Source organism: Gopherus evgoodei, unplaced genomic scaffold, assembly GCF_007399415.2.
Source record: "Gopherus evgoodei ecotype Sinaloan lineage unplaced genomic scaffold, rGopEvg1_v1.p scaffold_33_arrow_ctg1, whole genome shotgun sequence".
Classification (NCBI taxonomy): Eukaryota; Metazoa; Chordata; order Testudines; family Testudinidae; genus Gopherus; species Gopherus evgoodei.
Genome location: NW_022060005.1, coordinates 2,554,807 through 2,580,710, shown reverse-complemented (window position 1 = coordinate 2,580,710; position 25,904 = coordinate 2,554,807). Strand labels below are relative to the sequence as shown.

Genomic DNA, 25,904 nt, shown 5'->3' with positions numbered 1-25,904 from the left:
CCTATTCCTGCTCTGAGTGCTGGAAGAGCTTTAGCTACAGCTCGTCCCTCTTGACGCACCTGCGAGTCCACACCGGTGAGAGGCCCTATCCTTGCCTGGGCTGCGGGAAGAGCTTCCAGCAGAGATCCAACCTCATTGTGCATCGGCTACTCCACTGTGTGAATAGACCTTGCAAATAAACAAACCCCCGCCCCATCCCCAGAGCATTTGCAGTTCTCAGGAATGCCAGGGGGCATTCAGTGGCTGGCTGCCTGTCTCTGGGGTCAGGAGACAGCAGAACCTACTCCAGCCTGATCGGTACTGCTCTCTGGCTCCGCTGGCGGAGGAGGAGAGAGCTGGTCGGTTCTGCCTTCCTGCTGCAGCCCCAGCTTCGAAGTCCTTTGCTTCATAGCAGGGGAGGAAAGATCCCCTCCATCTGCCTTCTGTGCCTGGGATGGACTCCTCTCCCTTCCCTATCCCTGGAGAAGGATACTCCGGCCATGCCTCACTCCCAAGACCTGGGCCTAGCTTCCCCCAGCACCTGGTCTGGGATCCCCACTCACCTGAATTTGTTACCTGGGGGATGGACACCCTATAGACCTTGTAATCCCCTCAGAGCCCCCAGAGGACTGGCTGCTAGGCCTTGAGCTGTTTGGGTATCCATTCCCCAAATGGTTATTTGTCTCACGGCCATTTGATTTTGCTCATTTTCTCCTCTCTCGTCTGAGAGAGTTCTCAGATGGCTGAAATATGAAAATTTATCAATAATAAAACAAACGTGTGCTGAGTCTCAGGCCCCTGGCTACAGGAGACTCAGCAGTTTCTTCTGGCACAGAAATCCTTGGGCCAAAAGGCAGAGGCGAGGTGAGGAAGGTTAGGTCCTGAGGCCTGCTGTGATGGGATGGGAAGGGAGGGTGTGGGGGAATGTGGAGGTACAGGGCTGGGAAACCTGTAGGGGGGTCGCACTGAAAGATTGGGAGAGCAGAGAACCGCTAACTCAGCAGAGCTAAAACAGACCCTGGGGCTACTCTCCCCTCAACCCCACAAACCAGCTGGAACTGAAGCCAGGTCCCCCCACCCATCACAAAGGTCACAGGGAGACAAAGTCCCAGACAGCTCACCCTATCTACTGCAGTATCCTGTGTAGGGACAGACATCCCCTGAGCTACGAGGGGAAATGTGCACTTTGAGCTGGGAAAGAGGGAGATTAAAGTCTCTTGAGGCCCTGAGTCAGAGCAAATGAGGGGCCCTGGCACCAGATCTGTGGTCCCAACCCTGTTCCACCTCATCCCTGCAAACACCCTCCCTCCTTCCCCGTTTGCTTGCTCCTTTTTACCCACCCATCCCCTGGTGCGGCCCCAAGACCAGAGAAGCTCTGTGCCCTCACCTCAGCCCTGGTCCTACAGCAGGGAGCGAGAGCTCCTCCAGCCCCAGTGCCATGGGGGGAGAAGATTTTTCTGGGGGCCCCCATTGGCCTGTGCAGTAATCTGCCACTGGCTGGGAGAACCATAGAAAGCATAGAAAGCTGCAGTCTGTGCCAAGTGGGATCCCTCCTCCCCACATAGAAAGGTGAGGAATTGGGCAAGGGTCAATGTGTGCAGGGGGCACTGGAGCTGTCTGGGTGGGGTGGTGGTATCTATTCCCAGTGTCCTTACACTGCAGAGAGCTCCGAGGAGCTGAAGGCAGGCAGGGTTTTCCTGGGTGGGGTAAGTGTCTGAGGCTAGGATGGAGCCTCTCTCATGGAGTGTCTGAAGGGGAAAAGAGTACTGCCTGGGGCCTCTTCTGGCCACAATGACTTCTGTAACATGGGTTACATGCAGGTTTAAACTAGTGTAAATGGTGGATTCTCTGTCACTTGAAGTCTTTAAACCATGATTTGAGGACTTCAGTAACTGAGCCAGAGGTTAGAAGTCTATTACATGAGAGGGTGGGTGAGGCTCTGTGGCCTGCAGTGCACAGGAGGTCAGACTAGATGATCATGATGGGCCCTTCTGGCCTTAAAGTCTATGAGTGTGCAGGGCTGCAGACTGTCTGGGGAGGGTCAGCACTGGGAGGGGACAGCCTGTGCCGCAGGGTCACTGTCAGGGACCAAGATTCCCTCTGGCTTGAGCTGGGACTGGGCAGATTATCAGGGGAGCTGCGTTTTTACCCCCAGCACTGTAACCAGGACAGAAATAAGGGTGGAGCGTCCTTGAGAAGGTGTCAGTGAAAGTGAAGAGATGGGACCTGTCAGTCACATTGAAAAATGAGACCTCGCGCGCCTCATAGTCCAGGAGAACCCCACTTGGCTGGGCCTGATGCTCATGAGACAGGGGGTCAAGTGGGAGGGACAGGCATTGTATTTTCCATTCCTCAGCCTCACAGCCCAGTATCCATTCCCAGGTCTGAGTGTGACCCACTCCCTACTCTGTACAGATTCCCTACAAACCCCCAGGTCCCAGCCTGTCTTGTCTCCCACCTCCACCTCCCAGTAACATCTCCCGCCTATGAACCCATCAGTGCCCAGGACACATACACAAAGTTCAAATCTCTCAGGCTTTTCAGGCAGATCCTGTCATGTGTCCCTGCACCCAGTCAAGACAAGCCAGGCGCTCTTGCAGGCGTAGATGTGCAGGTCCGCAGCTGCACATGGATGGAGCTTGTTAACTCATCAGCGCGAGGTAGGATTTGGGCTCTGGACTCAATGTGTGGTCCACACCCTGCCACCCCAGACGTGACTGCATCAGGGATGGGGAACAATTTGGCTCTGGAACTCCTCTTATAAATTGTTCTGTGCATCCGTCCCAACCCCCAGCCATGGACACCAGATGGGGGGAGCCAGGGGGTCATGGCCCCCTCACTTTTTAACAGCTGTAGGGGCAAGCCGGGGGGGTGATGGGGCAGAGTCTCAGGGGGACGAGCTGGCTCGGGAGCAGGATCTCGGCAGGGAAGCAGTGGTGCAAGGCCAGGGGGCTCAGAGGGAAATAGGCGGTGTAAGGGTGGGGCCTCGGGGGGAATGGGCAGTGTTAGGGTGGGACCTTGGTAGGAGGGCAGCATGAAGGGGACAAGGCCTTGGGGGTGGGGCAGTGGGGTCACAGTTCAGGTGTTGTTGTCCCCCCCAATTTTCAGGATCTTCTGCCACTCCTGCCTCCAGCCCCTCCACACCCACTCTGGCGGCCAGAGTTGGTTCAATGTGTGTGAGGGGGGAACAGACAGCAACAGCATCAGATGAAGCTAGCAGAGTTCCATCCTCTGAGGCTCACAAGGGAGGCCCCTCCCCAGATCCTCTACCCCAACCACATTCACTCCCAACCCTGTTTCAGTAGTGGAGGGGACAGTGTGACCAATATCAGGAGGAGGTGATTCCTGAGTCCAGCACAGGCTGCAGGGGGATCCAATCCTCTCCCATGAGTCCCCACAGGAGCTGAGAGAGGCCTGGAGCTGCCCAGAGGCCCCACGGATGAGGGATTTTTTTGTTTATTCTGCACAAACGGAACTCCCCTGCCTCCTGCCCCAGGGACTAAACAGGGCAGGGAGGAAAAGCCCACTCTGTCCTGTGCGTTATGATGCTTTGCCTCTATTTCCATCAGTGACTGATCCAAAATTAGGGACTAAACAGTTATTAACGGGGACACAGGTTAATTTCCCTTTAATCCCAGTGACCAACCTCTGTCCCTGGCACTGACACTCCCCCAGTGGATGCGACTCTGGATCCAGACATAGCTCAGCCCAACCTCAGATCAGAAAAGTGAGTGACGGGAGACACACAACAGGATCTGCCCAACAATCCTGAGAGATTTATTGGGGATTGATATATTGTGTCTCGTCTAGACGCGCTATATCGATCCCCGTACGGTCTCCCATCGACTCCGGCAGATAGTCTGGACATACTCCTACATCCAGGTCATTAATGCAGATGTTAAACAACACTGTATACAGAACAGATCCCTATGGAACCCCACCCAAGACTTTCCTCCAATCTGCCATCATTCAATTAATAAATGACCCTTTGCCTGCGGTTGTTTAACCAATTACATATCAACTTAATGGTAGTTCTGCCAAGCCTGCATTTCTCCAGCTTACTTATCAAAATGTGACATGGGACTCTATTAGAAGCCTTGCTGAAGTCCAGGTAAGTTATGTCCACCACATTCCCCCATCCACCAAACTAGTAACTCTGTCAAAGGAAATCAAGCTGGTTTGGCATGATTTGTTCTTAGTAAATCCATGCTGGCTCCCTGTGATTGTCCTTAGATGTGTGGGTTACCCCTTCATCCTCCAGGTATTCGCAAACTGAATGTTATACATTGCTCTATTATGGGATGGCCAAACTTACCAACCCGTCAAGCCACATACGACAATCTTCAGTTGTTTAAGAGCAGGAGCGCGACTGCCGAAGCTCGGGGCTTCAGCCTTGCAGGTGGTGGGGGGTCCCAGGCCTCAGCCCCATGGGAGATGCCTGCCATGGCTTGGGGCTGAAGCCCTGCTCATGTTGAAGTCCCAAGCCCCAGCAAACATGCCCTGTGGGACTGAAATCCTGAGATCTCCCGTCCCGCTAGGCAGAAGCCTGAAGTGATGCATATGGAGGGAGGCACATGGGGTCACATATCCCCCCCAGATTTTTGCCAGGGTTTGCTGGCCTCACTTGGTTACGTGGTGCTGCAGGACCCCCTCCCTGCACAGCAGCTGCTGGAGCTGGCAAGGTAGGAACTGCGGCCATGGGGAGAGTCAGTGGCAAACAGCTGGGAGCTGCAGGCATCGGGGAGCTAAAGCAGCGACCCCTCCCTGCAGCTCCCAGCTGTTTCCTGCTGCATCTCCACGGGAGCGAACACCTGGGAGCTGAGAGGAAGGCCTGCTGAGGGAAAGGGAGTGTGTACTTGGGGGGCATGATGCAAGCTGTTGGGGGGGGGCAAACTTTAAATTGTGCCTCTCCATCTCTTTTCAGCAGCCACCAGTCATCTCTGGTAGGTGGAGAATGGAGTGGGGAGGCTCCACGAGCCACACCTGAACTGTAAAAGAGCCACATGGAGCTCACCAGCCGCAGTTTGGCCACCCCTGGCCAATAGCTTCCCAGGGATCAAAGTCAGAGTGACTGGTCTATAGTTCCCAGGCTCCTCCTCCCCAAATCCGCAGCTTGGCTGGGGACCCCAGGCAAGTTACTGCCCCTTCTGTAACAGGGGGACAATGGCAGTCACCTCCGTCAGCTTTGAGACTCTGGATGAGTAGCCCTAGAGAAGAACTAGGTTTTATCATCATCAGCTAGTGGTGCCCCAACCACTCCAGGAGAGCTGTACCACTGTACGCCAGCAGAGGGTCTAGCCCTGTGTTTCTTCCCCTGCAACTTCCTAATTCCCCATATAACCAATCTCCTCCACAGACAGGGCCGTTCCTAGGGGGGTGCGGGGCCTGGGACATAGAAATTCGGCACTTATCAGCCCAGGGGTGCTTCCCCAGGCTCTGCCCAGGCCCTGCCCCCACTCCATCCCTTTCTCCAGGACCCCACCCTGCCCTACTTCTTCCCACCCCAAACCAGCACTGCCCAGAGGATTCAAGGGGCCTGGGGCAAAGCAATTTTGGGGGGCTCTTCCATACAAAAAAGTTGCAATACTATAGAATACTATATTCTTGTGAGGCTGGGGCCTGCAGCAAGTTGACCCACTTGCCCCCCCGTCCCCAGGCAGCCCTGCCCTCAACCCTTCTCACCCTGCCTCCTCCCCACCCAGTTCTGCCCCCTTCCCCAAGCACACTGCGCCCTCGCTCCTCTCCCCTCTCCACCAGTACCAGATGCTGCAAAACAGCTGATCGGCGGCAGGCACTGAGAGGGAAGGAGAGGTGCTGATTGGTGAGGAGCTGGAGGGAGCGGGAGGTTGGTAGGGGGGCTCCTCTTCCCCCCCCACCCACCGCTCACCTCCCTGTTCACCTCCTCACCCTCTCGCCTCACTTCCCCACCGGGCACCCGCCTCCACATGAAGTGCAGGGTCCCCCAAAGCACAGGGGCCTGGGGCAGTCACCCCGATTGGCCGTACCTAGGGACAGCTCTGCTTGCGTGCTGGTAGCTGGAAGTTGAAGCTAGTCAAATTCAGATGGGAAATAAGCCCACATTTTAACAGGGCGGATAATTCACCATCGGAACAACTTATCGAGGGTGACGGTGAGAGTCTCCAGCACTGAAAATCTTTAAATGAAGACTGAAAGTTTTTTCTAAAAGCCAGGCTCTGGCTCAAATGGGCACCGTTCCAGGGAAGTCCTATGGCCTGTGTTACATAGGAGCTCAGTCTAGATGATCACAATGGTCCCTTCTGGCCTTGGAATCTAGGAATAATCTTCACCCACTGAGCATGTCCTCCCTAATTCCCCAGCACTCAAGCAGAGGGCTCTGTAATTCCCCCCCACCCCCAGCACACAGGGCTCTTTAATTCCCCCCTCTCCCCTGTATGAAGGGCTCCATAATCCCACCCCTCCCAGGCATGCAGGGCTCCAGACAAGCTCCACCAGCTTCTCAAGAAAGCACAAGGAAGTTTCAGGGAGGGAACTTCTTTATTCCCATGGGACAGGAAGTGACCCGGACATGGCACGGAACCAGGAAACTAAGCAAAGGTGTCTGAAGAGAAGGGAGGTCTCTGCTCCCCCAACCTCAGGGCACAGAGCAGGCAGATGCCATGGGGAACAGAGGAGTCATCCACTCCAGGGTGATGGAAGCACTGGTGGAAGTGGGTTCTTACACACACCCCTTCTCCTCCAGGGGAGGATGGGTTTTGCTTTTCTCTCTCCAGCCTCCCCATCAGATCAGCAGAAGGTTCAGGGTCTCTAGACAGCTGGATCTGCAGCAGCGGCAGCAAAGACTCTTTCTCACAAAGCCCAAGGGTCAGCTGCGGCCATGTCCTGGCCCAGAGAGGCTGGCAGGGGATCACTCCCGCTGGCTGGCCCTAGCTGCAGCACCAAGGGCCCCGTGCCCCCCATGGTGCAGCCTGCGGTGGGTGATGACATTGGAGCTCTGGCTGAAGCATTTCCCGCAGTCAGGGCAGATGTACGGTTTCTCTCCGGTGTGGGTCCTGCGGTGCTTGGTGAGGGAGGAGTTGACGTTGAAGCCTTTCCCGCAGTCCAGACAGACGTAGGGCCTCTCCCCAGTGTGCACCCTCTGGTGGGTGGTGAGGTGGGCTCGCTGGCTGTACTGCCGCCCACACTCCCCGCACCGGAAGGGCTTCTCCCCCGTGTGGATGCGTCGGTGCCGCACCAAGTTGGAGACCACGGCGAAACCCTTCCCGCAGTCTCCGCAGATGAAGGGGGTCTCCCCGGTGTGGCTGCGCTGGTGGGTGAGAAGGTAGGAGCTAGTGGTGAAGCCCTTCCCGCAGTCAGAGCACTTGTAGCGCTTTTCGCGCCGGGAGGCGCTCTGGTGCCGGGCCAGGTGGGGCCGGTCACTGAAGCCCTTCCCACAGTCGGCGCAGCTGTAAGGCCGCTCACCGGTGTGAGTGCGCTGGTGGGAAATCAGCTTGGAGCTGATAGTGAAGCCTTTCCCGCAGTCAGGGCACTTGTAGGGCCGCTCGCCCGTGTGCAGGCGCTGGTGAGTCAGCAGGTTGGAGCTGCCGCTGAAGCATTTCCCGCAGTCACTGCAGGCGTAGGGCCGCTCCCCGGTGTGGATGCGCCGGTGCTTGATGAGGTCCGAGCTGACATTGAAGCACTTCCCGCACTCCAGGCAGACATAGGGACGCTCACCGGTGTGCAGCCGCCGGTGGGTGACCAGGTGGGAGCGCTGGCTGCAGCGCCGCCCGCAGTCAGGGCACTTGTAGGGTTTCTCACCCGTGTGGCTCCGCTGGTGACGCACCAGGTTGGAGACCACGTTGAAGCGCTTCCCGCAGTCCCCGCAGGCGTAGGGTTTCTCTCCGGTGTGGATCCGCCGGTGGGTGATTAAGGCCGAGCTGTGCCCGAAGCCTTTCCCGCAGTCAGGGCATTTGTAGGGCTTCTCACCAGCGTGCCCGCGCTGGTGCCGCAGGAGGTTGGAGAAGGCACCAAAGATTTTGCCACAGTCGGTACACGGGTGGGGTCTCTTTCCCCCGTGGGTCCTCTGATGCGCCAGGAGGTTGGACCGCTGACGGAAGCTCTTCCCGCAGTCTTTGCACGTGTTCAGTCTCTCCCTGGGATGCGGCCCCCTGCGCAACAGGGAGTCTTTGCGGGTCCTAAATATTTCCCCGAGGCAAGTGGGATAATCTGGACAGGAGTCAATTCCCTGCACTGGGGAGAAAAAAAACCTCACAGAGGGAAACAGCAAAGGGGAGAAAGTAAACCAAAATAACTGCTGGGGAGACTGAAAAATCAGGAGTCAAGCCCTTCCCCCAAGGAGAGAGGAGCAATTCTACCTCTGCATCCCCCTGAACACTCACTGGGGAGGGAGGTTCTGACAGGTGTCTGTCAAGACGGGTGGGAAGCCATGAGCAACATCTGTCACGAGGATATGACCCTGATGGGGACAATCCTGATAAGGGCGGGGGGGATGAGGCAGAACTGAGGATGCTCAGGGGGCCTTTGTGGGAATCCCAGCTGTCTTCTTCACTCACCGATGGTATCTGTGTCAGTTTCATGGATTCCTCACCTGGGCAGTCTCCTCTTGGGTTCTCCCTTTCCCCAGAGCCTTGGAGATCTGGGACCCATGGTTCTTTCTCTTGTTGCCGCCAGGAGACAGCGTTGGGTTTGGGAATTAGAGATCCTGTTCACGAGACAGCAGAGAGGCAAAGACCCTGGTTGGTTAAACCGTCCTGGGAACTTACAGCAAGAATGTTCTTGGATTTGGCTGAAGGGGGAACATTCATGGACCACATTCATGGACCCCTTGGGGAAATCTCCCTCTGCCCCTGTGAAAGCCCTGGAGGTGGAGACAGGATTTAGGATCGTTCCATTTCCAAATCTCTCATCCCATGGGAGGAAGTGTGGAGGTTCTGGCCTCATCCCAGAAATCTCGGAGACCTAGGCCGATCCCAGAGCTGGAGCTGCCCCCAGCGCGTCAGGGTCTATACAGTTTCTAACAAATGATGGGAAAACACACCCTCCCTTACCCTGTGAGGTCCTGTTTGCATAGTGCTCCTGCATGGCGTTCCTGTAGAGGGCCCTCTGACCGGGGTCAGTGAAATACAAAGCCACTTCCTTGAAGGTCACCGGTCCCTGAAACAACAGGCATTTGCCACTCAGCACTTGCTACCTCAGCCACAATCCTACCAGTTCAGCCTCAGGGGACCCAGACTGGTGTGTCTGCTCCATTCCCCAATACATTATGTCCTGACAGTTCCCATAACCCCCTAGGTTATATTTGCATCCAAACTGGTCCTTCATTCCAGGCTGCTCCACGCACATCTGCTCTGCCATCACACCTAGATTTGCCTCTTCCTTGCTGCTCCGGACATAAGAATGGCCATCCTGGGTCAGACCAATGGTCCCTCTAGCCCAGTCTCCTGTCTCCCAACTGGTGCCAATGCTTCAAAGGGAATAAACAGAACAAGGCAACTATCGAGTGATCCATCCTCGATCATCCAGTTGCAGGTCCTGGCAATCATTTTGCAATGTAAGGAAAGTCAGATCAGAGAGCTGCGGGGAATGCTTCTGATGCTGCGAGATCAAATCCAGCCTTGTCTTGACCTGCTGGCCCTTCCGACTCCGTACACCCATGGCCCTCATCCCATCCGCATTACAGGGAACAGCAGCGCAGAGAGACTATGGGAATAGGGGTGTTGCCTAGTGGTTAGAGCAGAACGGGGCAACACAGCTGCAAAGTTACATCACATCCCCGTCCTTCAGTTTCCTCATGTGGATAACAAAAGCAGCCTAGCTCCTGGGTAGGTGAGAGCCTGGGGTGGAAGCAGCAGCATTAACATATTATTGTTAGAGAACAGCCAAATCAGAAACAGCTCCCTTACTACGCATGCTTGCAACCACAAAAAGTCACCCAAAGATGCTACTTCAAATGTGGCAGTTCTGGCCCATTTGTCACAGGGTTGGGTCTCATTCCACCCAAGAACGGAGACTCCTGTTTCCCAGTAACAGGCATGATCAGACCCCCTTGTAAATAAAACTTCCCTGTCCCAACCCTACCCTGTGTATTTCCTGCCCCACTCTCTCTACAGGACAAACCCACAGCAGCTCCCTGAGAAATCCTCCTACCTGAGCTGGCTCCGCTCCAGCCATTTCCCTGCCCTGGCCCGCAGGAGAAGGGGACGATCCGGAGTAAACCCTGGATGCTGTTCTGCAGCCTGTCAGGGGGGAAAAGGGAGTGGGGACGTTTCGGATGGGACTTGAGTCCATTTCACACTCCGATCCCCCCTAACTCCATCCCTGCAGAAAAACCTCCCAGATTCTGCTGCCCCTGCCAGTCTCCCCGTCTCCCTCCCGCCCACTCCCCTCGGGCTGGGAGACTCGGTCCCTGGCCCGGCCCGGGGCTTTCTCTCCCCGGGGCTGGCTCGGCTCCTGCAGGCGCTCAGAGGGCAGAGCCGTGGGGGGAGGAAATCAGGGCGGGCAGCAGCTCTGGGACTCGCAGACCCACCCCCTCCCGGGAGCAGAGCTGGGGCGAGGAAGGGCCGTCGGTGCAGAGTCACTTTCCTGCCCGGCCCCAGCCCTTCCCCGGGTCTCGCCCCTCACCTGCAGGCTCCGGCTCAGGGGCTGGTGTCGGCAGAGCCCGGGGCTGCCCCAGGGGCTGGTTCCAGCCCCCGCAGAAGGTCCCCGCGGCTGGGCACCGAGGGGCGCTAGAGAAGGGCTCTCCCCGCACACACCCCGCTGGGGAGCAGCAGCGGCTCAGCCCGGGCTCACAAGCAGCAAGTCCCATCCAGGAGCCGCACCGCCGCTTCTCCCTCCCCCCAGCATCCACACGAGCCCCAACTGCTCCCAGCTGCCCCAGTCCCTTCCTGTTCCCCGCAATAGCAAGCCGAGCTGCAACACTCACTGGATGGAGCCGCCCTGATTCGGGCTGGGGGGCGAACTCACAACGATGCGGAGTGAGGCCCACCCAGCTCAGCGAGCCTCCAGCAGGGGGGAGGCGGCTCTCTTAGTGACCCCCCAGCAGAGAGCAGAGAAAGCTCAGCCCGTTTCCTCCTCCTCCCTGCAGCCCCAGCTCCTGGGTCCTCTCGCCTACCTCGTGATGGGGGAAGGCGTGACCCAGAACTTCCCCTCTGCTGTATCACATGCCCAGTGGCGGGCTGTTAAGGGTTAACGGGATTTTATGACCCCAGTGTTGTCACAGGAAAAATCACGAGCTAAACCACAGAAAAATCACAAGATGGGCTTAAAGGGGGTGAGGTTTTAAGAGGTCGAAGTTCCTTTTGTTTGCTTTCTACTTTTTGGAGCCTTTAAGGAGTTCTGTTTTCCAGGTTTATTTGGCATGGGTGGTGGTGTTTTTGGTGCGGTTTAGGGGGCTTTTATGTTTGTTTGTTTTTAAAAGAAGCATACACCCTTTTCTAAGTGAAAGCAGAGATTTTCCCATGATCACAGGAATCCAGGAGCTGGGACTTTAAGGAAAACCCCAAATATCACAGGACTGGTAATTAAAATCCAGAGAGTTGGCATTTCTGTTATTTAATATATATTCATTTATGAGCTCTGTTGCAGAAGCATCCATGCATTTCAACCAGGACTAGGGCTGTGTGTACACAAACACTGTACTGTACTGCGCACACACACACACACTCTCTCTCTCTCTATGTCCCTGGACTCTGAAGGGATAAAATCACCCTGAAGAAAGCAAAGGATTTTTAGTAGGATTATTTAACCACTTTCCTTTTAAAAACAAAACAAAAAAAAACACCTCTTTATTAAGGCAAAGTTACAATAAAAGGTTAACATACTACATTACTTATCCCATCAGTATTAGAACCTGGCTAAACCAGATTCTTTCCTTTGTTTTTAAAAACTATTTTACAATGTTGCCAACTCTCACAATTGCATCATAGGACTTGTAATCTTTGGTGCATTTCTGAAAGCCCCAGCTCCTGGATTCATGTTATTCCACAAAAGTCTCAGCTTTCAGTTATAAAAATAAAGGAACATAGGACTAGAGGGGCCCTTCTTGGCCAGTGAGTAATCCAGTCCCCCTGCTCTCGCAAGCAATCCCATCATATAATCCCATTCATGAATTTATCAAGCTCCATTTTAGTACTAATTAGGTTGTTTGCCCCCACTACGACTATTGAGAGGCTGTTCCAGAACTTCATTTCTCTGATGGTTAGAAATCTTCCAACTTCCAACCTAGATTTAGTTTCTTGCCCTGTTGGTTTCAGAGGAAAGCTTGCAAATTTGACCTGATTGTATCATAAAAGTTGAAAATGTAGAAGGCAAATCTATCTATCTATCTATCTATCTCATGATCTGCAAGGTAATCTCATGATCTTGGGAAGGACCTGACTCATGATTTTTAAAGATCTGGGGTTTGTTGTGCTGTGTTCAAATTCAGTGAAAACTGAACATTTGGGAGAAAACATGTCTTTGTTAGTGGTCTGACACTCTGCTTCTTCAGCAAATATGTAAATGCTCACAGTTCGCATGTGTCAGGCCTCCAACTTCCAGCAAAGCTCAGGTGCATCTGATTCAGACGTCCTGATATTGCTCAGTTCAGAAAAAGCAGAGGAGGTGTATTTTTAAAATTGAGGTTTCCTTTATACATCATTAAAAGAAGAAGCACAAACTCAATGTTAAAACATCCCTTTGCAGGTGACTTTGAAGAGTGAGGATTGGCGCGCGAGCAGCGACTGAGAAACCCGGGATGGGTAGCGAAGACTCTCCGTGTGTGTGGGTAGAAAGGAGAATGAGACACCAAAAAGCATCGCCGCCCTCTGGTGTGAGCCCCATCCCCCATCCACCCAGTGTGGGTCCCTCATAGGCCCTTGGGATTAATCCCATGCCCCAGCAGCACCCTGACATGATCCCCTCTCATGTCCCCCGGGTGTGATCACCCATAGGACCTTGGCTCAGGCCCCTCACTCAAGGGGGCCTCTCTCCCTCTTTCTGACCCATCCCTCAGGCATCTGCTTCCAGCCTGGTATCTGTTGCCTCAGGGGAGCCCCCAACACCACCAAACGAGCAGGCAGTGGACAAGTTTGGGTGGAGGTGACCCAGTGCTGCCCCTCAGACCAGTTTGGGGCTCAGCACCCCATCCAGAAGGGGATCACAACCCAGCTGCATCCTGGGGGCCCAGCCTGGCGCTCCAAGCAGTGCCAGTCTCCTGGCATCAGGAGAAGCTCAGCTGGGATCCATCCCGTCCTGGGGAGCCCAACCCAGGGCTCAGCTCCATCCCTCGTCCCCAGGTACAGCCAAAGGGAAGCAAGATAGTGATGGAGTCACATGGGTTGGGGAATGTCTTTTCCCCTCCTTCAGGTTGGGGGGGGGAGGAAGAAAGGCACCCATCCCTGAAGCAAAGGAAGCTGATGGAGCTGAAATGGGGCTCTGGTGTCCCCCCATTGAATTCACTGGAGTGGGGTATAAAGGGTGTAAAGGTGCCACCTTTCCCCCAAGACCCCACCTCCCACTCATTCCTCTCTGTCCCCTCTCCCTCGTCGCTCCCCTTTCGGGGTGGGGGGAGGCCAAAAGTTGGAAGGGTGGGCAGGAGGAGGCCATACGAACATAGGAATGGCCATACTGGGTCAGACCAAAGATCCATCTAGCCCAATATCCTGTCTGCCAACAGTGGCCAATGCCAGGTGCCCCAGAGGGAATGAACAGAACAGGTAATCATCAAGTGATCCATTCTCTGTCGTCCATTCTCAGCTTCTGGCAAACAGAGGCTAGGGACACCATCCCTGCCCATCCTGGCTAATGGGCATTAATAGACCTGTCCTCCATAAACTTATCTAGTTCTTTTTTGAACCTGTTATAGTCTTGGCCTTCACAACATCCTCTGGCAAAGAGTTGCACAGGTTGATTGTGTGTTGTGTGAAGAAATACTTCTTTTATTTGTTTTAAACCTGCTGCATTTGGTGACCCCTAGTTCTTGTGTTATGTTATGAGGAGTAAATACAACTTCCTAATTTACTTTCTCCACACCAGTCATGATTTTTACAGACCTCTATCATATCGCTCCTTAGTCAACTCTTTTCCAACCTGAAAGGTCCCAGTCTTAGTCCTCTCTCTCTGCCACTGGGGCAGCCTCGGGCTCTGCCGACACCAGCCCCTGAGCCGGAGCCTGCAGGTGAGGGGAGAGACCTGGGGAAGGGCTGGGGCCGGGCAGGAAAGTGACTCTGCACCACCGGCCCCTCCTCGCCCCAGCTCTGCTCCCAGGGGGCGGGAGTCAGCGAGTCCCAGAGCTGCTGCCTTCCCTGCACCCCCCAGGCACTGCCCCCTGAGCACCTGCAGGAGCCGAGAAAGCTCTGGGAAAGCGAATGCCCACAGCCAGCACTTCCTGGAGCATAGCTAAGGGCCTGCAATCAGCGCAGCCAGGATTGGTAGGATGGCTCTCTGCTTCAGACACTGCACTAGGACACGTGGGTTCTGTCTCTGGCTCTGCCACTGACTCCCAGTGTAACCTTGGAAAAGTTGCTTAGTCTTGCTCCATGCCTCAGTTTCCCTCTGTATAAAATGAGGATGTTAGTACTTCATCTCATGCAGTGGAAAATACAGAAGGTGTATATATATATACATATATACACACATATAGGGCACATGAAACAGTACCATATAATGTGTATGGTAACACCCATTGTTTCATGTTCCCTGTGTAAATATATATATTCCTCCTGTATTTTCCACTGCATGCATCCGATTCCGTGGGCTGTACCCCACGAAAGCTTATGCCACAATAAATGTGTTAGTCTCTAAGGTGCCACAAGTACTCCTGTTCTTACTGCTGTGTCAGGAGTTCTTTCATCGGTGGGTGATTTCTGTGTCCACTGCACACACAGGGGCCAGGCAGATTCTGCTACACATATTCATATTGAATAGTAGTTGGGAAACGTAAGAATTGCCAGACTGGGCTGTGCCAAGGTCCTTCTAGCCCAGTATCCTGTCTCTGACAACGTTCCAGAAGATGTCAGAGCTTTGCTGTAGCAGATGTGGGATAATCTGCCCCCAGACAGATCTCATCCTGGCGTCTAATACGAGACTCCTTCTGCCCCATGACAGAAGATGTTTACAAGCAGGAGTCAGGCTCACAGATTTTTAATTTTAAAATAAGCAGGATTGACACATCGCCAGACTATGAAATTAAAGGAGTGCCGAGCAATCTAATAATGGCTTAAAAACATCCACCTTGCATATTTTCATAGTGGCTTTGAAATTCTTGTGGAATTAATCTGCCAGAGAAAATGCACTATCCACAGCCAACCTATCATCCTTAGGGATAGGCCAAACTCTGGTACTCTTGCTATGAATATTATTTCACTCCCTGATTAATGAACGCCATTGATTTTGGAAAAAAAACTGAGATTGTTTAATCTAGAAAGTAGATGACTATAAGGGGACATAATTCTCCTAACAACTAGGTGCCATATTCATAGACCAGGATCCGCTTGTACTAGTTGCTGTACAAGCCCACTCTTAAATGCTGATCTTGAATCCAGGCCCACTGGGTTTTTGGGAAGCAGCCCTGGGATGCTTCACCGGCGATTCTCAGGCCTCAGTGGTTTTATATATACATATATATATATATTTCTCAAAGCAAATTAATTAATAACTTGCTGCAAGTTGCTAAGTTAATTGGTTAATAACATAGTAAAAGCATCCAGACTGGTTAATAACTTTGATTGGTTAATAATTAAATCACACAGTGTTTTAATATTGTGTGCTCGCTGCAAAGAGCCAGAGGAGACACATTACAGTCTCCCATTGGAGTACCTGGGACTGGGAACTCACCGACCTGGTTGGGCCAGCTGCCAGGGTTCTACGACCCATTTCCTGATTGGTCACATGATCTTGGCTCTGATTGCCCGGTGACGCTATATAATTTCCTGTTTTGCTACTAGCCTTGTGTCATAAACAGATAGCTAAGGGTTAATGTCTCTTTCACCTGAAAAAAAAAAAAAAGTAACCTGAAGCACCTGACCAGAGGACCAATCAGGAAACAGGATTTTTTCAACTCTGGGTGGAGGGAAGTTTGTGTGTGAGTCCTTTGTTCTGGGTCTTCTGCCTGTCCCTCTCAGCTATGAGAAGGATTTTTCTATTTCCTGCTTTCTAATCTTCTGTTTCCAAGTTGTGAGTACAAAAATGGTTTGTTGTTTTGTATTTACATGTCTATAGTTGCTGGAGTGCTTTGAATTGTATTCTTTTTGAATAAGGCTGTTTATTCAATATTCTTTTAAGCAAATGACCCTGTATTTGTCACCTTAATACAAAGAGACCATTTTTATGTATTTTTCTTTCTTTTTATATAAAGCTTTCTTTTTAAGACCTGTTGGAGTTTTTCTTTAGTGGGGAACTCCAGGGAATTGGTGGGAGGAAAAAGTCAGGGAGAAATCTGTGTGTGTTAGATTTACTAGCCTGACTTTGCATTCCCTCTGGGTGAAGAGGGAAGTGCTTGTGTTTTAAGGCTGGAAACGGGGGAGGGTGGAATCCCTCTGCTTAAATTCACGGAGGTTGCTTCTGTGTATCTCTCCAGGAACACCTGGAGGGGGGAAGGGAAAAGGTTTATTTCCCTTTGTTGTGAGACTCAAGGGATTTGGGTCTTGGGGTCCCCAGGGAAGGTTTTTTTGTGGGGACCAGAGTGCCCCAAAACACTCTAATTTTTTGGGTGGTGGCCCCTTTACCAGGTCCAAGCTGGTAACTAAGCTTGGAGGTTTTCATGCTAACCCCCATATTTTGGACGCTAAGGTCCAAATCTGGGACTAGGTTATGATACCTTGTCTGTGCAACAGGCCTTTGCCTTGCTAGTGCTGGCCTCACCTGCCCCTGCCTTACTGCCTCGCTCTTGCTGTGCCTTCCCCTTGGATTGGATCTCACCATGATCAGACTTCTTGCATGAACTCTGATCAGGACTCCCTTGCCCCCAGACATTACCTACAGAACCAGGGCCGGCTCCAGGCACCAACGAAGGAAGCAGGTGCTTGGGGCGGCCAATGTAAAGGGGCGGTACGTCCGGGTCTTCGGTGGCAATTCGGCAGCGGGTCCCCCAGTCTCTCTCGGAGGGAAGGACCCTCCTCTGAATTGCCACTGAAGAATGAAGTGGTGTGGTAGAGCTGCCGCCAAAGTGCCACCAATCGCAGCTTCATCTTTTTTTTTTTCCCACTTTGCCGCTTGGGGTGGCAAAAAAGCTGGAGCCGGCCCTGTACAGAACAAAAAGACAGGCTCTGTCCTAAGGGTCTTAGAAACTTGGTATGAAATGAGAGACAACAGAGGGGTATGAACACAGGTACTGGCTTCCAATTGTCCTGGCGGGTGCTCAACCTCAAGCCCTGCCCCCACTCCATTCCTTCCCCCAATGTCCCACCCCATCTCTTCCTGCCCCAGCTCTGCCTCCAGTTTGCCCCCACTCATAAACTTTAAGGTCAGAAGGGACCATTATGATCATCTAGTCTGACCTCCTGCACAATGCAGGCCACAGAATCTCACCCACCCACTCCTGTAACAAACTCCTGACCTACGTCTGAGTTATTGAAGTCCTCAAATCATGGTTTGAAGACCTCAAGCTGCAGAGAATCCTCCAGCAAGTGACCCAGGCCCCACCCCACCCCTTACCCCAATGCCCCATTCCACATCTTCCCGCCCCTGATCTGCTCCCTCCCCACCTCTTCCCGCACCCTTTCCTAAGTGCGTCACCTCTCTGCTTCTCCCCCTTGTTGCAGACACAGCAGTGCCAGAGGCAAGCAACAGTGGTTCGTTGCCTAGAGTGCTTAAGCGCCAATAAACACACCAGGGTGGAGAAGTAAACAACCAAATTTATTTGAGCTCAGATAAGGTGCCAGGGAGAAATAACAATCTCAGATCCTGCACACCTAAAACAAGCAGTTTCTTCCTTTTATATCCCAGTTGTTTACTACAAAACTTTCTTGCTGACTAGCTGATTTCTTACTTCCCCCTCCTTTCCCATCCAGCTGCAGTATCTTCTCTCATTCAATCTTTTGACTTCCCCCTTCCTCCCCCCTCTCCGCTGCTGAGCCATGTACACAGTATCTTAAAACGACCTTGAACGTGCTCTAGCCTAGCTTCAATGTGTTACAGCAGAGAACTGGCTATTACAATCAAAAGCTAACTGCTAATACTACATTTTTGCAGCTATTAGTACATTAGGTTACACTAGGTTACACAAAGTGTTTAACATGGAGGAACACTGGTTCATTGAGGCCTACAACAGGAGGGCTTCATTGACACTTGTGGTCTATCACCTTTCCGAGTTACCTAGGGTTATGCCAGAGTCACACCAACAACTCCCTCCTTTGAGAATACTCAACAAACTTTTGGCTGAGTGTTCTCACATTTAAAGGATAACATGTGATTAAGCTCTAGGGAGCTGGAGTGCTTTACAGCAAGCAAGCAAGAGAAGAGTAACGATACACAACACCACACCAGTGAGCAGGAGGTGAACAATACCTTCCCTTAGTTTTTCCAGGTTGAGCAACCAGCCCCAGGGGGAATCAGAAATAGTAGGTTTCTTTTCCTGGGCCTTCCACTGTTCAAAAGCCTGTTTGGCTGACAGGATGTGCTTGTTAATATCCTGTGCGCTTTCTGGGACATAAGTACAGTATTCATCCCCTATAAGGGCGCACACCCCGCCCTGGGAAGCCACACTTCCACCCAGGAAGTGTCCACATATGTCTCCATGATCACAGATCAGCTGGTATTCCTGATGCGTCTGTAAGGGCAGTGGGCCAAGTCTGATACTCAAGATTACTCTGAATGGCCATCAGCTGGTCATTCAGGAAATCCCGAATTCCTAAACATACTAGATCCCACTGCAATGCCTTCCCAGCCTCAGTTATATTCAATACCATCTTTTCTTCGTGTAGTACTATAATACACCTGTTATTTAACTATTCTCAGGTACTGTCAAAAGGCATTCCCATTAAGAGCATACATTATTAGTCATTGGAATGGTTTCAATATGGGTAAAATTTCTAGTAGCAGAACAAACTTTTGGGTACTTGTTATTTAAAATCCAATTAGAGAGAGCTATATATATGCTGAGGGATTTATCCAAAACACAGGGCGCAGCCTGTAGAATAAACCCCAAAATCCATTCAATACCACATTCCCAAACATGGGTCCCACAAATGTCCTCCCACCAGTGTATAATTATTTGTTTCTTCACCAGGGTCAGTTCTTAATGTCCTTTCTAGTCAGGAATTCCTGGACTTTGGCAATTTCAGTGGAGCGAGTGTTCCTTCTTCTTTCCCAAAACAGTCGTGATGCAGCATCCTATAGGGCAGAGGTTACTAGCACATAACCCTGTAATGGTTTTGATTCTTCTAGAAAAAGTCAAAGGCACAGTAGATCTGTCAGTGGATAAGGGAGAGGTTACTAGCACGTCACCTTGTACTTTTTCCCTGCTGTCCAAAAGGCACAGTGGAGCTAGAAGGTGAAATAGGCTAATCATCAGTAGGAGAATTCTCCCGATGTGGAGTGGGTCTTTTTGCAACGAGAATCTTGGGTCCAAGCAGTCAGTCTTTGGCACTTCACAGCAGTGTTGGTAGTCACCGGGACTTAAGGGCCTTTCCAGCATGGAGCCAAGGCAATCTTTCGTCGGTGGACCTTTACATCAATCCCGTCTCCTGGTTCCAAGGAGAGGCAGGGCTGCTAGGGTCTTTGGGTAGCGCTTCTTTACCTGTGAGAAAAGAAACTTAACACATTTCATTAGTGCCTGGCAGTGTTTTTCAGATTTCATAGCTGTGTGGGCAAATTCAGGCCCTCCTTTTCCTGGTTGTTAGCCAAGTCTTAACTGTGAGCAGTGTCCTTGAATGGAGTCAGTGTCTTATCTATAGCCTGAGCTTGCTAGCTAATTCTTTTTTTCCAGTTGACTCATTCTGTTCTTTGTTCTTTTTCCTTTCTTGTCTTCTTTTAACCTGCAAAGGAAACCTCCACTTTTTACTCATACACCTTTTCCCAACAATGAAGACATAAACATTGTCATTATACAGTACATTAGTCTTATTATTTAATATATGCCACACACACCCTTTTACTAAAATAACCTTATTACAGAGCTTTGGGCAACAAGCCAGGACAAGCACACCCATTTTGAGGAGTTCATTCAATTTAACCTCTACTCCAATAGCTTTCCACCATCCCCAGCCCTCTGGCTAGAAATCTGAGGTAGCCAGAAAGATCCCATATACAATATGGGGAGTGGGTTAACTTTTCATGTCCTTGCTTTCAAAGACTGTTGGTATGCAAATTTTAACATCAATTTTTGCAATTAACAGTTTGACCAATGAAGTTTCTTTTCCTTACTTAAGGAAATGCATTAGACTTTAGTATATTACATTCTTATGATTTACCCAAACGCTTTGTATTCCAAGTTGAACAAAACAAGTATCTGCATTTTAATTTAACCTTTTTGTTTGATTTTAAACTAGACTATTTTATAAAAATATTAAACACAAAAATTCCGGCCACAAGACAAACACCACAAGACAGAACATAGAACACAAAACATAATTTCTATTGTGCCAGTAAATGCATGGTATGTTGAATGCTGTTCAGCTGGCATCAGTTTTCTCTGATTATCTGAAAGACAAATAAACAAGAGGTCTACCCACCCTTTCTGGGCAGACAATCATCACTTGAAATATACAAATACCCTTGTTGACTTCAGGCAAAAACAGAGGAATTACCCCATATTTTCTTGTATTTGTTTCATAAGCAGCCCAGGTTTTCTGTAACACTGTATACATTCTTCAGCTAATTTAACTAAATTGTTCATAGCCAAACCAAATGATTGCAATCCAATAATTTCTTTGCCTGAATTTATTTACAAACATTTCACAGACACCAAAAACCTTTTTTTCTTTAGCATTTTTACAAAGTTCAACTGCTGTTTTCTCCAGCAACTACAGAGTTAACTTCTCACTCTCCCTTAAATCACTTGCTTGTCTTCCAACAGCCACTTTTATCAACTCAAATCACCATTCCAAGTAAGTCCTGGGTATTTGAAATCCCCATGCTTACACTTACTGACTCCTTCCTTCCACTACACCCTTAAAGTTTTCCAACCTGTTTTCCAATCTCTCTGTCTGTTGCCTGCCTGGGCCCAATCCTGCTTTTCTTGCTGAACTGTCCCTTCCATGGGCCCCAACTTGTTCCACTACCAGTTTAGCTAGGAGGGTGGGCTTTTCAACTAGCCCCCACCCTTCCTGGTCTCTTCCCTTAAACATTCTTACTCACAAGACTACCCGAGTCCTCCTTCATGAGGCTTGTCACCTGGACAAAAACACATGATCCATTGGGCAAAGGCCATTTACTTAACATATAATTTAAAGGACTATTCTTAGAGGGTTTACCCAGAGACTCATTCATCTGTTTGACACTTAAACAGAAAAGAGAATTACACAGAGCGCAGAGGGAATTACAGTCTAAGCCAGACTTTCCCACTTCTATACACAGACCGCTATAGGAGACGGGACAGAAGGATCTCAATTCAACCTCATAGCTTTCTCGCACACATGGCTTCCACTCGGAGGAATTACGAACGAGAGGTTCAGTTCTGCCCACACTCCTAACGTCCAAATGAACAGAGCAGAAAAACAACAGTAACCGGTTAAAGAGAACAGAACCAAAACCAGATAGTGTTTCCTTATCCTATTAGGGCTCACTTTTACTCATGCAATTCTCAACATATAACACCAACAGTACCAAGCAAAGCAAACATAAAATAACAAGGGTAAAACAAATAGACGGTGTAAGTTCTGCAGGGCTCCCTCCTTCTTAATTGCTCACCAAACTGTGACAAATTTCTGTTACCAAGCTATCCCTCGTGTCAGGTGATCAGGCTGACACTACAGGATCGTTGGGGGAAGATAAAGAAAACACACCATATAACTGAATTTTAAAGCTTCATTAATAAAATAATAAAATAATAAAACAACAATGGAGAGTGTTGGGAACGCTCCCACATTACTCAGGAAAACATTAATGCCCCAAGCCCCTTTCATACCCACACACTTACGTCCAGACTGGCCACTTCTGTGTATAATGTTCAGAGGAGGGGGAGAGGTGGACAGGAGATTATCCTGTATACAGCTTGTCCAGAATTTCCAACATGCTTTTGCTCTTGGGAGGGCTGTTCTCTTACACCCTGGAGTCTCCTGCGGCGTCTCTTTCAGAGATTCCAGTCCAGGTCGGCTGCCTGTGGCTTCTTTGGTGTCACCAAGCCACACCGACTCCAGGGTCACAAAGGCACACTTACTGGACAGTTAAGCTTTGCAAATGTAATCTCAGTTCTGTAACTTGTATTGCCTTTGGTTCGCCTCTGTCTATATTTTTTCACAGCCAGCTGGGGCTGAAAGCAGCCCCTCCCTGCACCAAGCACAGTCCGCGCCGATTCCTGACCCTGAACGCAGAGCAACCCCCCCCCTCATCCCTAGGCCAAGATGATTTTTAAATTAACCCGTTCCTTTCCTCAATAGACAAATTTGCTCACCCTGTGTCAGGGCTTTTTGGTGATTAAACGGTCCTCTTCGATGTATGATCTTATCTAGATTGAAGTACCTTCTAGTGGGCATTGTTTAGATGGATTTTCACGCATGTAAATATTCCAATTCTCTAAATACCTGCAGGTTGTTGAACCATAATGTACGTACATGTAATATGCTGGGGTACTCTTAGGGGGTGAGATGGAATGTTTAGACTGCCCCTTCCCCATTTTCCACTTACACACACAGGGAGGGTGCCCTGTCCGCGCTAGCGGCTCATAAACTAAGGATTTTTCCCTACAGGGTACTCACACAGGAGAGGCTAACGAGGATGGCCACGACCCTGCTACACCTCCCTTCAGCAAAGAGCGTCGGCTAGTCTCTGGGAGACGGCGCCGCTTACTCTGATTGCATCCAGTGAGATGATCAGACTGTCAGTAGCCCACACGGAAAGAAAAGGGGGAGGGAAGATGGGTACACACACTCCTAGAGCCAGGTAGCTTCCTCAGCGGACGATGCCAGGCCAAGTCAGCCCACCATGGGTCGGACCTCCTAAAGATCCACTAGTTACCGGGCTTGCGTTAGAGTAGTCCTGGTCACGAGCTTTTGCTTCACAGGGTACTCTGGGCGTCTTCCGGTAACAGTCACTCATACTGGCCCTTTTTTTTTTTTTTTTTTTTTTTTTTTTGCAGCCACAACAGGGAGAGAGTGCACTAGGACATAGGGTCTCGCCTTCCTAGACAGGTCTCTCCTTTGTCCCTGAACTATCCCTAACCTGCTTTTGGATCCTTGCACTCCGCCAGACAGGGGGAAGAACAGGAGTTACGGTTTGTTTTTTTTTCTTTTTTTTTTTCTTTTTTTTCTTTAACCAGAGCTTTTCATACAAACAGTTTCAGAACCTACCTGTTCACTGACAAAACAGGAGTAATTGTACTGTAATTTACTGATCTTTCAGGTGGCCACCTTTCCTGACCCTTTAATTTGTACTGAGGCCAGTCCACTGTACAAAACCTTTGTAACCTAGTTTTGGATAACGGATCCGATCCAAACACCTTCCAATTCTCCAGAATGCATTCTAGGGGGGAGCACCTTGCCTTCCCCACCTTGCTCTGCCCCTGTCCCGTGTCGCAGGTAGATGCTGGGCATCCCCAGATCCTAACAGAGAAAGTCCAGACAACCGGACTGTTCCTACCTTATCCAAGGGACCGGTTCCTCACCGTCGCCCAGGACCGGTTCCACACCGTCGCCCACAACTGCTTCTCCACTATTTGAGCGCGTTGCACCGTTGTGCCCTCTGGGGTCGCTCACACCGCGTCTCCGCCGAGGCTCCCGGTGAAGTCACCAGTGTGCACTGGGCGTCGGTCGTCACCGCGAACCGTTGACCTCCAGGAGGGATCCAGGCAAGGCTAATTTTCGCCTCAGCCCACCCAGGGACGCCAAAAACTGTTGCAGACAGCAGTGCCAGAGGCAAGCAACAGTGGTTCGTTGCCTAGAGTGCTTAAGCGCCAATAAACACACCAGGGTGGAGAAGCAAACAACCAAATTTATTTGAGCTCAAATAAGGTGCCAGGGAGAAATAACAATCTCAGATCCTGCACACCTAAAACAAGCAGTTTCTTCCTTTTATATCCCAGTTGTTTACTACAAAACTTTCTTGCTGACTAGCTAATTTCTTACTTCCCCCTTCTTTCCCATCCAGCTGCAGTGTCTTCTCTCATTCAATCTTTTGACTTCCCCCTTCCTCCCCCCTCTCCGCTGCTGAGCCATGTACACAGTATCTTAAAACGACCTTGAACGTGCTCTAGCCTAGCTTCAATGTGTTACAGCAGAGAACTGGCTATTACAATCAAAAGCTAACTGCTAATACTACATTTTTGCAGCTATTAGTACATTAGGTTACACTAGGTTACACAAAGTGTTTAACATGGAGGAACACTGGTTCATTGAGGCCTACAACAGGAGGGCTTCATTGACACTTGTGGTCTATCACCTTTCCGAGTTACCTAGGGTTATGCCAGAGTCACACCAACACCCTCACTCCCTGCACCTAATGCACCCTAGAGCTGATCCACAGTGGGCAGGAGGCACTGAGAGGGAGGGGGAGGCGTTGATCAGTAGGGCCGCCTGTGAGCAGGAGACACTGGGAGGGAAGGGGGGAGCTTGGCTGGCAGTGGGTGCTAAGCACCCATTAATTTTTTTCTGTGGGTGCTCCAGCCCTGGAGCACTCACAGAGTCAGCACCTATGGGTATGGACAAACATGGGAATACAAGGAAACAAGGAGACAATATTGGTCAGTGTGATAGACAACCATCTCTGCACATCAGCAAAGACCAAAACATTGTTAAGGTTTGTTTGTTTTTTTGACATCCCAGCAAAGCAGAGTTTTGAGAAGTTTTGAGAAGTGGATAATGAGGTAGTGCTGCAGGAATTTCTGTTCTTCCTGCCTGTAGCAAAAGAAGAAGGTGGGATCACTTGAGGACTACGTATTCTGTTCATTCCCTCTGAAGCACTTGCCACTGGCCACTTTCAGAAGACAGGATACTGGGCTAGATAGATCATTGGTCTGAGCCACTAGAGCCATTCCAATGAACAAGGGGACATGCAATGAAATAAAAAAGTGGGAAATTTCAAAACCAATAAAAGGAAATACTTTTTTGTGCCACCTGGAATTAGCCTGCGGAACTCATTGTTACAGGAAGTCATTGAGGACAAGAACACAGCAGGATTTATATGGCGAACAAGAATATCCAGAACTGTTACAAGGAACACCACCACATTCTGTCAAGGATAGTAAACCTTGTGCTTCATGGCTTAAGCCAGTCTCTAACGTGCAACCCCTGGTGTAAGTGACAACACAAGGGAAAAAGCCTCTGGTGTGGGTGAGGGAGTGAAGGATTCTGATTTGGGTTCCAAGTGTAAAAGAGGACAACAAGGTCAAGACAGAGGAGAATTAGCCCCACAAGAGGCTGGCACTGTTTATCCTGAAAAGCTAACACCGGCCTGCATCTTTACATTTATTTCAGTGGGTGTAAACAAGAGCATAATCCAGCCGTGGCTTTTCAGATATTTTGTCTCACAAAAGGGTTGGGAAGGAGATTCTAAACATATTAAACAAACTGTTAAAAGCCTAATTTAGTTGGGAAGGGAAGAATGGTTCAGTGGTTTGGGTTGCCAGCCTTACATTTAGGTCATATGGATTCAATTCCCTCTTTTTCTTCTGACTGAGGCTATGTATGACTTTACAAGGGGGTTATCCCGCTGTAAGGTCTCCCGTGTTGAGGTCTCCTGTTGGCATAATTAAACCACCCTTAACGATCAGTGATAGCTCTGTCAGTGGGAGCACAGCTTCTGCCGACGAAGCACTGTCCACACCAATGCTTTCTGTCGCTAAAAATTTTGTCATTCCAGGGGGTTTTTTTCCCCAC

The 25,904-nt window shown here is 50.5% G+C and overlaps 1 protein-coding gene and 1 long non-coding RNA gene across 5 annotated transcripts; both read right to left on the bottom strand.

Annotated features, from left to right (window-relative positions):
- Nucleotides 1-1,988: 1,988 nt before the first annotated feature.
- LOC115641042 lies at nt 1,989-25,859 on the bottom strand. Its single transcript, XR_003998005.1, has 4 exons — nt 25,850-25,859; nt 23,423-23,426; nt 12,433-12,439; nt 1,989-2,240 (listed from the first exon to the last, which is right to left on the bottom strand). It is a non-coding gene; the product is annotated as an uncharacterized LOC115641042 (long non-coding RNA).
- Nucleotides 6,483-11,135, bottom strand: LOC115641015 (zinc finger protein 883-like). Of its 4 annotated transcripts, XM_030544088.1 has the most exons (6): nt 11,069-11,135; nt 10,105-10,193; nt 9,318-9,791; nt 9,006-9,111; nt 8,546-8,659; nt 6,483-8,187 (listed from the first exon to the last, which is right to left on the bottom strand). In XM_030544088.1, exons 4-6 carry the CDS (start codon nt 9,037-9,039, stop codon nt 6,866-6,868), a joined length of 1,470 nt encoding a protein of 489 aa, XP_030399948.1. In that variant the 5' UTR covers nt 9,040-9,111; nt 9,318-9,791; nt 10,105-10,193; nt 11,069-11,135; the 3' UTR covers nt 6,483-6,865. The 4 variants fall into 4 exon arrangements, with proteins under 4 accessions (XP_030399948.1, XP_030399947.1, XP_030399946.1 ...); XM_030544087.1 differs by having other exon boundaries at nt 9,006-9,791; XM_030544086.1 differs by lacking the exons at nt 9,318-9,791; nt 11,069-11,135 and adding an exon at nt 10,880-11,030.
- Nucleotides 25,860-25,904: the final 45 nt, after the last annotated feature.

Coding starts and splice junctions, on each gene's coding strand:
- LOC115641015 (XM_030544085.1), bottom strand. CDS start 10,762: ATGGGACTTGCTGCTTGTGAGCCCGGGCTGAGCCGCTGCTGCTCCCCA. Junction 9,112..10,104: donor CTGGAGCGGAGCCAGCTCAG/GTAGGAGGATTT, acceptor CTGTTGTTTCAG/GGACCGGTGACCTTCAAGGA. Junction 8,660..9,005: donor TGCAAACAGGACCTCACAGG/GTAAGGGAGGGT, acceptor TCTCGTGAACAG/GATCTCTAATTCCCAAACCC.